This window comes from Bombus vancouverensis, chromosome 14 (assembly GCF_051014615.1).
Source record: "Bombus vancouverensis nearcticus chromosome 14, iyBomVanc1_principal, whole genome shotgun sequence".
NCBI classification, from domain to species: domain Eukaryota; kingdom Metazoa; phylum Arthropoda; class Insecta; order Hymenoptera; family Apidae; genus Bombus; species Bombus vancouverensis.
The window spans coordinates 12,283,755-12,298,897 of NC_134924.1; the positions used below are offsets into that span (position 1 = coordinate 12,283,755).

The window sequence follows — 15,143 nt, forward strand, 5'->3', positions numbered from 1 at the left end:
AACAAATCCATGGTCCAGCTAATAAGAACGCTAGTGTCGAAGGACGAGGGAAAGAGAGAAATAATAACGAGGAAGATAGAGATTGGAGGTTTAGTGGGCGAGGGTGAACGTGGTGAGGGAAAGCGGATGGAGGCTGGAGCCACGTGCTGCTGTCACTGGCACAGATTATATTATATAGGAATGGCAGCGAATAGGTGTAGATATAAGCGTCGAGCGGCAGTTAATAAATATGATAATGGCGGGCGAAGTGAGAGAAAGAGAGGGGTGTGTGGGGTGCGATATGGGATACCAGTGTATAAGAGTGACCACCAGAAGCAGAGGCCTGTCACCGTCAGGACCTCTCGTATGTCATGCGACGCACGCACCTATACATACATGCACATACAAAGTGGCGACACGCGCGCGATGACAGCATCGAGCGTGGAACGCGTGCTACTATCTTTTTCTTCCATTTTTCTCTCCTTTGCCGTGATATAATTGTTGACGCGATTACTCGATTCCAATGAGAACTATTTAAATAAAAAAGCTGGCTGTCTTCCTTAAATTTGTCGACTTTTTTATTTTTAGCAACTGTTTTAGTTTGCGTTTCTACGACACCTATCTAATCGTCTCGACAAAAGCATTCGATGCAATTATTACGCGATTAACAGGACATATATTCTCCTTCGCTTTAGATCTCTCCGAAGAAGTACAAATTACACCACGGGAGATCGCACGACCTAGGAAATACATGGAAACGGAAAATCGTTGAAGGGTCATCGTCGTCAGTGGTGGCAGTAATTCGCGAAATTTCATAATATCACGACGAACCGTTGGAGCAGGAAAGGAAAAAAAAGAGCGAAGAATACGGCCGGTTTCCCCTCGGCTTTCATTAATCTCACTTCCTCCGCGGAAGTCGGAAACAGTTTTCTGCTGTGCAACCTTTCCCTTTTGACCCGGTAAATTGCGCGCGCGCGCGCGCGGGCGTACGCACGCCAGCCACGTCGTGTACCTGTATCCGCTCTTCCAGGAGCAATTAGTCACGGTGCTCTTGATAAATCGCCGGAATCCTACCCCCGTGGGGTTAAGTCTCGGCTGTAGACCCTCGGCAAATATCCAATAACAGCCGTCCGACTCCTGGCGGTCGCTTCGCCTCTCTACGTGTATAACCGGGTATTAACCTTCACCTATCGAGGAGATCGGCTTACCTTAATAATCGTAGAGCTACACCGTCGCAGTCTAAGGGGGTTACGACGTTACGAGGCCAGGAACACGCGGCGCTGGCTCGCGCAAGGGTGTTTCCATGGCACTAGTCGCAAAGCTGGTTCGTTCCGCACCATGAGAAACAGGTACGATCAAAAATCGTCGGAGATGTAATGAAACATTCTTAGCCTCTTCTCTCTTGGATAGAACGTTGGATAGGAGGAGCGCGGGATCGTTCGTTGGATTCGATCGGGCCGTTGATTGCTCCATGTGCAGGAGTAATTGGTCGAGTTTCTGAGATTTTTTATATAGATATCTTTCGCATTTCTTAATTCTACGATGCGCGATGGATACCGCGATGAGTCGATAACGATGGAAAATGATATAGGTTTCTTAGAGGCGAATCGGACTACGAAGTATTTGCTACGAAGCGTCTTTAGAAATTCTGCGAATTCTTAGAATTGTATTCATACGTTTTCCCTAAGTTTGTGCCTTCTTATTTGCACGAGGGATGTTAAAAAATAGACCGAGTCGGATAATACAAAGGAAACAGCCGCCTCGGCATTCTGATGACTTGCCGAATCTCGACGATCGGCGCTTTCGGACTCGTGTCAATCCGTGCCCCATTCAGATGTATTCGATTCTTTGTCCAACCCCTCGGAGGTTAACAAGAAGAGGGGGAGGGGGGGGAGGAAAGAAAGAGAAACGCAGAGAAGATGGGATAGGACAGGATAGGATAGGATCGACGCACGTTTCGGCGTATTCCACGTAACATGCTCGTTCCTTTGAATAAGTATCGTTTTATTAATATCTCTGTCGTTATTTACAAAACTTTGTAATAATCTCTAATTTTCTTCACCGCCACACGCTACTCGCTATTCGTCAATCGTTATACTTTTACGCTTTTGTGTACCTGTGTACGTATGTACCGTGTAATCAGTGTGTACATGTATGCGTTGGTTGTGTGCGTGTGTGTGTATGCGTGTTATATTAATGTCGATAATGCTCGAGTTTGCTAAATCGTTTACAGTAGAACGCGAATGTTCCTTACCGGCGTCGTCGTCGAAATCCACCGCTTTTCAACTTTGGAGCCGACTTCTACCACTTCTTTTTATAATTCTTTCTCGCGTCGTCTTCGTCGCGTATGCGCCTAAACACCAGCATACCACACATTATATTTACACCATCGGATTCACACCTGTGACCTCGTTATCACAGCGCGCACGCCGCCTTTTTTCTCTCTCTCGTTCTCTCTCTCTCTCTCTCTCTCGCTCTCTCTCGCTCTTCTTTTTACATTCGGCACGTTTTGTTTTCGTCTTCATCGTCGTCGTCGACCGTGGAAAATCGATTCTCTCTTCTGCACAAGCAAACCGCGTCACAATTTCGCGACGGATGCGAGAAATACGCCGTAATATACATCTCTAACTATGTACACGCGTGTCTCCAGCTCGACGTATCCGCCTGAAACACGCTCGCGACACGATTTCATCGTTTCCATGCGAAGAGAAAGAAAGGAAACGTTGGATCCGAGTCGTTCAATTGAACAAACCACGCGCTTGGTCGATTAATCTGTTTCGACTCTTACGACTCTAATGTGAGTCATGCTCGTGCTCTTTCACCTCCGTCTTTTTCGACTCTGCCGCTCGAAATCGTGAAAATTGAAAGAATACTATTTCACTACGTGATTCGCGGATGTACCTCCGACTGGCAGCCGATTGGTCGATCTTTTACCGCTCATCCTTTTCACTCTGTTCCACTGAGTCATTCGCTCATAGAATCCAGGAAATCGCGGTTCACATTTCAAAGAAAATCGCGGCTAGATGTATTTATGCGAAGGATTGTAAGAGAACGAGTTCGTGGCTTGTCGTTAGATTCAGATAATAAGTATTCTTTGTCGTCGTTTTCTGGCTATAAATTGTTCCTTGTTCTGTAATTAGGATGTACGACGAAGCAAGGTTTTCGACAAGTTCCTTAGGATATTCGAAACTCGATGGCAACAAATTTATAAATCTGTAAAACTTGTAGTTTCCGTAGCTTGGATTTTCACGTTTGTGAAAATTTTAGATTCGTTCGAGCGCAATAGGTGATTCGAATCGTTAATTTTGATCTTGAATCAAATTATTTGAGAGAGAGCATTTATAAATTATTCAAGATAGATACGTAATTGATAAAATACGAAAGAAACCCTGCTAAATTGTACAAATGTATATACAATTTTGTTTCTATTTGTTGCTTTCAAGTTTATTTCAGCTTTCAGGCTCATTGTCGCGTATTCCAAATGGATGATTCCTTGCTCTTAGGTTTCCAGATTTATTGGTAACCAATGTACCCTAGAACCAGTGTCGATCGAATGGCTCAATTCTATAATTTGTCGTGGAAGATACTCGACCTATCAGAAATTCATAGTATCTCGTTAAGCAGTCACCGATTCCTAATATGATTCACTGGCTTCCTTCCCTCAAATTATAATTGTTCCAAGTTAATTTATAATCGCGTCCAAATTTGCTGAAAATTTCTATTCCGTCCATTTCAAATCTTTACGTAACAAAAAATTTGCCACATAATGTACTTTATCTTTTCTTGTTTACAAGAAGATGCACAAATTAATTTAGATATATTTTTGCACAAAGTGATTTTCTCTCTGGCCCATTAGAATAAAATAACCGGAATAATTGAAAATTTCAAGCCAACGTTCGACCGTTCGTAACTGGTCCACATCGAGCAGTTCCCATCCACCGGAAATCCGAATCCTCCTCGATGATAGATACGTGTTGTTGCAACGCAACAGTGTTGCGAGAGTGCGTCTCCGATGACACACGCAATGCACACAACCGGTGTACGGTTTCTCGCAATTGGAATCGACGCGTTTCGAGTGTACTGGCCAGATTATCCGCGCTTCTGCAATCTGCTTCGACGTTTCGCTCGCACATCCACCGACGTTGCCTCTTTCGTCGTACATAAAAGCAAATTCGTTAACAAACTTTCTGGTATTAAAATTCATTTCTCTGTTTCGTCCATTCGAGCGACTCTGGAACCCTCGATATTCTTAATTTAGAAAATAATTTTGTTAAGGATGTTAGCCTTCGTGTAATTGGAATTCAATTGATGTTTCAAATAGAAATTCTCTTTAAGTTAAAGCTATTATTTTATATGAATTGATGAACGTAGAATAAGATTTTTATTTATTCGCAGGGATTTCATCGCTGCAAAAAAGGTCGAAGTTAAGTTCAGATTAGCACCGACATCCTCAACATCGAATTATCATTCTGATTACTCCTAGTCTTTGTCTTATACGTGGTTAGCCTGTGAGAACAAGTAGATGATGGAATGGCAAGTAGTCTAACGCGTTTTCCAGCGGTACTCGTTGTCAAGATTTCATTTCCCGATAAACAAGTAAGGTTCTCGCAAGTTTCACGCTCGTTTCTGTATCAAATTTCTTTTGCAACGTGGAATCAAATCGAATACGCCTCGAAATTTGGATGTTCTTCAAATTTGGAAGGACCGTTTCCGTAAGACAGATGTTCGAACTCAACGGGAAACAAAACTGTTGTCTCTATAATAATTGTCAAAACGAATGAGAAAACCGACATAAGTACTTTGTATCTAAGAAACTTATTCGTATTTCCAAATTTTTCAGATCCATCGAGATCCAACTTCTTCAAAGCCTCCATTGATCCAGACGTGCAACCGATACTCAAGCGATTCGCGCATTTCAGACCCTATACAAGAGAGGGACACTCACGTTGATCACTGACTCCAATTATAACCGTCCTGCGGTTCACGCAGTATTTTCTCGTCTTACATGTCTCTCGAACGACCAGTCCATCTTTGTCCGTTGGACAAATCGGTAAACGTGTCTGCGTCTCCTAACAAGCAGACGTATTCGTCTCGATAAACCAATTTCACCGAGTCTTTTTCCAGTGTCTGCGATGAGTATTCGTCACCAAGGAAAGACAGTCTCCCCTAGATCAGTCTCGTCGTTCGATTCCAATGATCCAGGCCAGGTAAGCTGTTCTAGAAACGACTCACACAGATCGGAGTACGCGACACAGGACTCTTTCTAGGGGCTGTCTTCCATAGGATACCAGGCAGCTGGACCTGCGACGGAGGGATTAGCCCCCGCCGCGGATGGCATGTACTACCAAGCCCGTCCTTGGAATGGCAGGTACGCACCGCACTGCGGTTGCTGTTGCTGCTGCATGCTCTGCTGGGTACCAGTTCTCGGGTACGAGCAATGCTGAAGACTCTGGCTGGACGTTATCACGTGGTTCACACCGACCACCGAGTGATGAGGCACCGAGGAGGCCGCGTGATGGGAACCGTGAGGGCTCGACGCCGCGGTCATGTGAGGGGCTGGACTCGCCAAGGCCGCGCTTGGTCCACCGCGGCTGCCCTCGTTTCCGCCTCCGCCACCGCTTCCGCATGGCTTCCCGTCCTTCACGAGCACCGGCACAGCCACTCGTCGCGGCGAACTAGCGCTCTGTAACATGAAAATAGCGTGGTTCTTTGGATTGGAATATTTAAATTTCGATGGTAGCTTTCAGTTCCAGTATCGGTGCAAGTTTCACGACGTGAACGTTTTAGCGGAATACGAAATCCGACCGAAGAATATTTGAAAAATAGCCTGCACGACGATGACGCAGGATGCGTTAATCGTCGACTTAAATCTCGAACTATTGCCGTGGAATTAATTTCTTATTTGCATCGAGAAATGGAGAACAATCCGAACTTCGCCTGGAATTTCTGACATCATCGTTCGTCTAAGAGAAACGACAGCCTAGTCTACCCGATCCACCGGTATGTAAACTCAATCCACACGTAGGTGCACAGGCTGCGTACGACGAACCGTAAAGAAGACGTGGGACGACGTCGTGGCTCGGCTTCTGTGTTCCAAGCAAACACGTGGGCTCGGTAGGCACAGGTACTTAACCCGCGCGATACCTCGTGATCAGCATTCGAGCATACTCGTACTTTAGCAGCCGGAGACTCTCTCTTTCTCTCTCTCTCTCTCTCTCTCACACACACACATTACGAATAAACAGTACCAGCTACCGTGGACCACAGGATTCTAGCCAGGGCTCTGTCGAGCCGCGTCAACATCGAGAACTGCTGTCCCTCGTCTCCCCGCGTTACTGTCCGGGGGGATTCAATACGACGAGCGGGACCCCACGGCATGCCAAACAGAAGCCGAAGCAAGCCGGCCGAGTACCTGCCGGGACGACCACTCAGCTGTATCAACATTCGGTACACGACATTCCTCTTCGATCTGCGCGCCAGCGACGCTTTAATAATATGATCGTGACCGCTCGGAAATAACGCCTATTTCGGCCGATGGATTCACGCTGGTTCGATCGTTTTTAAGAAAATCGAACGGAGAATCGCAGAGACGAACGTCTTTTCTCGGTTATCAGAGATTTTATTCTCTATAAGGCTATTACGAAGCTTGACTTTGGTCGAGGGTCGATGTCAGATAGATCTCGAAGTACCTCGTGCTTCGTCCTTCATATTTTAAGACAGCGAAAGCGGCGAGTAACGATAAAAGAGAAGTTACTTTTAACGAAGATCGCTTAGTACCTGTTAAAAAGATTCTTGTGACATTATAAATACGAGTACATATTCACATTACCGAAGGTGGAACGCTCCGATGAAGTTTGAAAGAACGAAAAGACGAGCGAACGCAGAAGCTGCAGGTAAAGTAACAAGGTGTAATTTTTAATGGGAGTATGACCATCGTCGTTCGCTTGATTTACTACGTACGATATCCTATATCTTTACTCTATTATTGCATAACTGTTTTAGGGATTCATCCATGAAATGTCTGGAGAATAAATTCTTCTGCGATCGGTAACCAAATCTGTACCTACGCGAAAGGAAACAATGGGGGTGGAGTGTGTAACAACGATTCGATTCGAGTGGCCGACACGAACTTACGTGCACGTTGCTGGCCGCGAACATAAGTGCAGGCATGCCGTGCACTTCACGCTGACAAAGTGACGATTACGCTAAACGCATGACGGTCGGCGCGCGCGTCACGCGTCACGCCACTTTAGCCACTTCAACACGCGTTAAGCGATTTCCGGCGAAAATGGCCGTGCTTAGGAACGGAGTAGTACGTGTTTATGAGCGGCGACCACTGCGCCACGCATAATGAGCCTCAATGTTGCCGTGATCGCGCGGCCGCGATTGGATTCTCGGGAAACATATTACGCGTGGATTTCCCTCTCCCCCTTCGTGGAACACCGTCCCCTTTTAACGGTATGTACAATACGTATATACATATATATATATGTGTATATATATATATTTCTTGCACGGTAGCGATCGTCGTCACCGGTTGCCGTTTAGGTTAAGGACTCGACCGAGATTCTATTTTTTATTTCTACTTTCAAGGGAGTGAAAGGTGTATTATTGGTCTTACAGATTCTATTTTATACTCTTGCGTTTTATATATAAACGTTAACCATAATTTGCGAATACAATCATACGAATCGAGCAAACGTACGCAACCTTTTATTCCACGTATTGAGAAAGAGACGAGTCCGAAGAAGACGAAAGGAAGAGGAAAGACACGGCCGGCGAAGAATCCGCTCCGGCGATGATCAGATTTTTGAAAAGGTACCCTTTACTCTACAGGACGTTTAATTCCTTTAATATATCACGAGGACAAGGAACGAGGGCAGAGATACGCGCAAAATAAATTGTACTTGAAACGTCTACGCGGTGGCGGCCGATGTTCAGGCCGTATACAGCCGCATCGAATATCTAAATGTGCCGCTCGCGCGCGCCACTGACTTTCACCCGAATGCATCTCTCGTGGAAAAACATTCGTCATCGTTGAAACTGATATAATTAACTAAAAGCTGGGCTCTACCAGTGGCACAGCTTTTTCCCTCCTTCGTTCCTCCTGCTCCTCCTGCTCCTCCTCCTCCTCCTCTAAAACCACTACCACCATGAAACAGACCAGCCCGACGCGACGGCCGTCTACGTCTCGTTTCTTTACAGAAGCCTCGGTCGAACAAAGAACCAACGAGAAGAGATATTAAAAGATTTCTGCCGGGACCTCTCATTTCCGCGACGAATGGAATTCAATGGGTTCCGTAAACGAGGAAGTGGTTTTTAAATTTAATAACCGATGTTTTACCACGAGTGTAATTACATTAGGCGATCTCTCGATACCCGGCAAACAGCTCTCGCGCCCTCTCCCTCCCAAAAAAGCGTGAAAACCAGGCCACCGATTTCTCCTCCTGCGATTCCTGCATTTCCCGAGACGTATAAAAGATGAATTGAGATTTCTGTCTTCTGTCGTAAGGATGGTATCGAGAGTTGACGCAAACGACAGTTTTCTATCGGGTTCGATGAAATATTTTAAAACTCTCGCAAATTCGTTCGAACGCGTACGAATGTACCATTGACTCGAATAGTATATTCCGTCGAAGACAGAATAATCGATGTAATTATTTTGTATTTATTCCATCGTATCTTAAAGCGAGAAAATTTCAATTTCGCTGTATCCTGGCCGGTTGTCGAGACGGACAGAGTAAAATTCGATCAAAGCGGCTTCGTTACTTTCGAACGATTCGCTATTTCCACGCTCTAGACACGAATATGTCGCAGGCGTTCGGCTTAATCTCGATTGCAACACGGAGTTACAATCGATGGGTCGAAAGATCGGCGGCTCGCGTCTCCAGGGGAGGGTTAATCGATATCAATAGTAGTAGTATTGGTAACCCCGATTCGCGTCCAGGTGTTGTGCATGACTGTACTCACGGCAAGATGGCGACCGGTCCTCGAGCACCCGTTTCCGCGCTCCCTGCAGGATACCTCTCCACCCTTCTCCTCTCTCGTTCTCTCTTTCTCTTTCTCTTTTTCTTTCTACTTCTCCTTCTCACCCGCTCTCTCTCTCTCTCTCTCTCTCTCTGCCCCGTCTTTTTCTTTCTCTTTCCTTTTCTCGTGTTCGCTCGCTCGCGCTGCCACTTGAAATTTTTTTACCGCCGCGAGGGGAGGAAATGGAATAAAACGAAAGAAAGGGGAAAAAGGGGGAAAAAATCGGAGCTCTGGCTGCCAACTCGTCGTCAACGTCGACGACGACGTTGCCGTCGTAACTGCTACGTCTCCTACGCACGGTGTTTTAAACTCCGGTAAATGATTAATTCTATTCGCTGTTAACAATTTTGCTATGCGCTGACAAATATTCCCGAGTAATTTCTACTAATTTGAAAATTACAGTTTTCCCATCTAACCCTATCGAACTTGCAACAAATCCTATGGTAATTTTTTGAAAGGAATACTCTCATAGTCCGAAAACAACGACAATAAGAAGGTATCTACTTATTTGGACGATTATTGGCACAGGTATATGTATTTTGTAAGAAATCTCAAGTATTCCTCTTCTCTGTCGAATGTAACCGAGATGCAGATACCTAACGCATTTGTTTTTTTACAGGGATAACGTCAGAGGCTCGCAAGAAGAAATTAATTGCGAGAAACGGTGAAAACTGTGGAAACAGCGACGGTCGCTTAACGAAGCAAAGCAGCTGCTCTATCGTGGGACGTGCTCGCCGGGAGAAAGCTCTGTTTACGCGAAAGATCTAGTTTCTCTATTAAGAAAACTATCTATGGGAGGTATCCCTATTGTACGACACGCTAATAATACTGTAACTGCCACGCCCAATGCGTATGTTGCAATTTCGCGTCGTGGTGTGCACGCGATTCTGGCCACCCAATTACACGTACCATCGAGCAGATCGAGATAATAAAATGAGAATGCCGTACGGAGAAACAGTAAACACGGTATTGAATTGAAATAGAGATTACGGTACGTTCGCTGTCATGGAGAAGTAGAGAAAGAAACAACAAATCGCTATAGAAGAAGAGAAAGAAGCGAGAAAAAAAGATAGGGAATACGATAGAGAGATGAATGGAAACAGAGTCTACGGGGACCACGAAAAACTAACGAGTAAATTATGGGGCGGCTGCTCGTCCTAGCGTGGACGAATCGAGGGGAAAGGACGGTTTACAGATCGGGCCACCGGATAACTTTCAGCACCATTAATGTTCTATGGGTGTTTACGAGCCGCCGCTTGGCGGCGACTATGTCGACCCTACTTAGGGACAAGATCGATCGCGATCTAAATACATAACTCTATTTGTTACGCGCTTGAAGATCGAAATAGAAAATTGATACACTCTGCGAGTGTGACGAACGTTCTTCGGGAAACTACCTGTCGCACAAGAACGATATTCTAAAAGATGGATCGTGTGAATCAAGAGCAAAAGTTATCCAAAGGTGACGTTAAATCCAAGGTAGTATATATATAAAGAACGAAATTTGAGATCCAATATGAGAGCAGATGGCCGCCGCGTCGCAAAGCTGGATATGGCGCGCACACGGTAATAACACGATATCGAGGACGGATCGAAACACAGAGAATGACTTTGATCCCCGTCACCCGCGAAAGTGGTTTTGCACGAAAATCGCTCGTCGTGTATGCTCGTTGCCATCGAAATTCGATGAAACGGTGAAAGTCGACGATGACCGAAAAAAGCGCTATGAAAATCCGCTTACGTCGAAACGCTATTCCGCGCGGAGTGTCGCTCATGTCGGTACAGGTATTCTTTAAAAAAATATTTTTAGCACGAACAAAACACGCCGGTGTAGAGGGAATAGGGAAAAAGGAAACGTTAACGAAGTAGCTGGATAGAAACGACTAAAAAACATTTCCAAGAAGCGTGTTACACGTTCCGTGACCGTGCAAGAAATTCATTTCGAAGCGCAAAAAACTGACGGAGAACAAATAATCGACGTCATGTTGACACGAAAATGATTTTCAGCGTGAGCGAAACGACACGACACGCCGATTCCCGCTAACTCGAATCGGACGATTTGCCGCTAATGCATGCCGGGACATCCGTGATCTCGCATACTCGTTCGTACCCGGCTGTAATGTATTCATCAGGACGGATCTGTGTGTATCGGCACGATCGCCGTCTTCTGACATCTCTTTTGAATGTTACTGCAGAGGAGGAGAGGGAGCCGCTGCAGAGACGATTCGTATTCGTCAGTGCGTGCGACGAGATGGAGACAGGGCACGTTTTGAACTTGCAATTACGATATCTCGGGAATCTGGCGCGTCATTATTAGAGCCGATAAAAAAAGGGAGAAGAGAGAAAAGGAAGGGTAGAGAAGGGGGATTTCTATGGGCGCGAAATAATATCGTCGGATTCGTGCGCTTTCGAAATCCATAACTTTGAAACTATCTTTGTTATAGGTACAATTCAATGGACCGAAATTGTTTTTTTTTTTTTATGTGATTTTATGTATAGACTGTACACGTTACGTTAAACTTTCTCGGGCAACGGTATTAACATAGATGTACAAATATTCTGTAATTATTTCACCTAGGCTTCGAGCGTTCTAATTTGCTTACCATTCTATGTACATCGTCGGTATTACTGGTCAATGAATCGCGAGCTCGACGAGACTCGGACGGAATTCTGTCGCTCGTTGGAAGATGAAAAACATTAAAAAACGTAACAGGATATACATGGAAAAGGACGGAGGAAAACAAAAACAAAGAAATAGAGGTAAAAAATAAAAATCATATTGCAACAGCCAGTCGCTGAAACATCGTGGTAATTACGTGTTTAACACAGACGATTTTATGTTGCAGGGAGGTCGGTATTCCTGCAAAAATTTCGGCTGGAATAACGAAATGAATGCAGAATCGCTTCGAGTCGGTCGAGTGGCCCACTCGAAACGAAATACGATGTGGATGCGAGGATCCGCGCCGCGTCCGGAATATTTTTCATTTAAAAGCATTTCATTTCGAAACGCTCGATATTTTGTCGTGTGTCTCGCCGTTTCGAAATCCCTCGGGAAATCCGATCTATCGAGGACGCGTATTATTATCACACGAGAAACGGTCGAACGACAGAGTTTAATTTAATCCTTGCCCCTCTCCCCTCCTCCTCCCACTCCCACTCCCACTCCCCCTCTCTCTCTCTCTCTCTCTCTCTCTCTCTGTGCCTTCCTCCTCTTTTTTACCCTGTCTTTTTCTAGAAATGTCTTTCTTCGACGTTACTATTTTTCTGGTGCGACTCGTTCGATGTATTCGGACTAATATCTTTATGTTTCTTTTTTTAACAGGTAGTTACCTGATTTTGAGCATTCTGTTCGGCCATCGCCTTCTCCTTCGCTTGCCTCTTGCACTTGTATCGGTGATTTTGAAACCATATTTTCACCTGTAACGTGAAAAAGGAATTGTTCCTGTTAGTATGGAATTTTATTGGCAGAAATGATTAGAAAAGAAGAAAAGGAGGTAGTAAATCGCCCGTACGAAGCCTATGATAATGAGAATATCTTTTTGACATTTCTGAAACAAATAAAAATTGAAAATATCAAGAGCAAGCAGAGTTCGGATTGCGATACCAGATGCTTCGAGTCGAAATTTTCCTTTTTCCCCGTTTCTTAAAAAAGCTGGGACGCATCTTTGACGCGCGGACTGTCACCAGGTAGGAACTGAAATATTTTTACAAGGGGGAGCGAGTGCGAGCCTTTTGTAGCGTGTGTACGTTTCGAGTAATCTGGAACGATTCGTGGCCCCCTTGAATTCATAATCCATGGTTATTATAAGTTTGTTATTTCTACGAGAGGGATTTAACGCTTCGCTCACTTTGCTAGATACTTTGAACAACGATCTTTTCACACCTCGCTATCGGTTTCTTTTCGATACATGTTTTATTTTACATTTTTTTCTCAAATTTTAATTGATAAAATAAATAAGTAAAATAAAGAATAAAAATCTCTACTTTCTCTTAGAAAGCCCATGGATTTTAATCCTGTTTCATCACGCAATTCCAGAACGACAAAATGGATGGCGAAATACCAAATTTCCGCCAATCGAATTGCCAGAAGCGGAAGTTCTGCCGGTTTAATTTCTCCCATGCACGATGTCAAAAGGAAAACGCAGCAGTTTTATGAAGTTTGGGCCTAGGAGCAGTCGTGCTCTCGTTCAAAATCGCTTTTACGGCAATTGAACGCGATTAGGGAAGCCGACCGTGCGGACGGGATCGAAATCGGCATCTGCTTATGACAGCGGCGCGTTATAATCCGTATTGTACATTATGCCACGTTCACAGGGGCGCGTCCCGATCATCGTGGCATTGTCGTCGAGCGACGAAAACAATGCCCTTCGTTTCTGTCGGCCGATTTAATCCTTAACACGAGCTTGCTAGGATAACGTCGCTTGCGTTAAATCGTTGGCCACGTTTAGAACGTTATACGAGTATTGCGAACGTATCTGCGATGATCCGGTAAAACTGTTCAGTTCGTTTGTTAGTTTTGCTTTTTCTTAGCAAAAGAAAAGGCAAAGTCTTTCTACGGTAGTGCGTGTACAGGGATTAGCGCATAGTGAATGGAGTAGGGATGCATTCACGAACATAAGGAAACAGCAGATCGAACGATTTTAAAAAAAGGAGGACAAAGGAGTAAATTAGAGGCATGTGCGAAAGGTACGCCTAAGCTCGATCTTTATCGCACGTATCAAAGGCGAGTCCGACCTATATGTTGCCTTGCCTGTAACCTCCTACTCGAGTGGTTGTAACCCGCTGCGATCCCCATGTGTAGCCGCCCCGTGTAACCCCCATTGTCGGAGTTATGCGCGCCGTAGAATGCAACGAAAGCACTTTAAGGGGCCCCGCGCAGTAGACCGTGTCTCAAGAGCCTGCCACCGTCTGTCTAATTCTTTGAATATTAGCGGGATCGACCACCCTCGAAAATTCTTGCTCCCCCTTCGAGGCAGCGCTCGTTCGCCGCCTCGCGTGTACGCCACGAATACCGATCGTTCTATGACGAACACGATTTTCCAATTGCCCTTCTCTCGAGTGATTACCCATTACGATATTTCCAGGAATACTTGTACCTGCCTGTTACAATAATCGATGTTTTAGTTTATCGTCTTTTACGAGTTGGCTCTTGAATTAAGCGTTATGGGGAAAAATCAACAACTGTTGTGAGCGTCGAGTACCAACGAGCGAGTAAGTATACGTTTTACTCATTTACTAAGTAGTCTTCTATGTCCCTCTAAACTCCAATGCTTGTTTTATTTTTTAAAAGGTTTCCCGAGTAAAATTAGTTATGCTTTCAGTTTTAATCTGTTATCGAAGCTGTTAGCGAGAAGACGGCAACGACGATTAATAATACATCTTCAAGAACCGTGGACAGCATTTACTTTTTACAAATACATCTCTAGTCCCATCTGTATTTGATTGCGCCTTATCAAAGATCAAAATTTTCCATTGGAAACGTCGGCTCCGATTAATTCAGCTCGTTCCCGGCAGCGAGCATAACGCGCATAAATCGCTCGTAATGGAAGAAGGTGACGACTGGTTGTAAACAACGGAAAGAAAGGGAAGGAGCGAAGGTCGCGAAGAAAAGCGCTTTGAATCCGCCGGTGGTGAGCCCTTCCGCGCGACTTTCCGCGTGTGTTTTGTAGTACGACTGATGCGTAGGGCGGAGAGACCTTATCTAAAAGCCACGAAGAGGTACTAGACGAGGCAAGTACTCTCTCGCCGCTCCCATTCGTTAATTCCTTTTCCACCGATAATCCACTCGTCGAAGCCCGTGGAGTTTCGGGCGTGCGGCGACTTCGAGAGGTCTACAAACAGCCTTGCTTGCCTCAACGCGTTCTTGCATTCTCCACTTTCGCGTGTCACCCGCTCGTTTCGCCGTTCCTTTTGTCCTGGCTAAAACCTTGTTACTGTTTTCGCGTTTGACTTCTTTCGAGCAACTTTTGCATCCGCGGGTCGTGACTCGTGTCGTGAGATTTGTCGAGATGAGATTTTAATCGAACGATCGACGCTATACAGAGAGTGGGAAATATATTATCCGGAAAATGTGCAGAACTTCCAGCAATTCGTATTGAGCACGTATCGATATCTGCGATCGTGTTCGAGCCATAAAC

At 45.1% G+C, this 15,143-nt stretch overlaps 1 protein-coding gene across 1 annotated transcript in view; it reads right to left on the minus strand.

The window, feature by feature from the left end:
• Nucleotides 1-2,935: 2,935 nt before the first annotated feature.
• LOC117156265 (homeobox protein Nkx-2.4) overlaps nt 2,936-15,143 on the minus strand; it is a 31,891-nt gene continuing 19,683 nt past the window's right edge. Inside the window, exons 3-4 of the mRNA XM_033333134.2 lie at nt 12,337-12,423; nt 2,936-5,662 (exon numbers count right to left, since the gene is read on the minus strand). Coding sequence (XP_033189025.1) covers nt 5,321-5,662; nt 12,337-12,423 — 429 coding nt within the window. The 3' untranslated portion in view covers nt 2,936-5,320. The remainder of the gene's footprint in view (nt 5,663-12,336; nt 12,424-15,143) is intronic.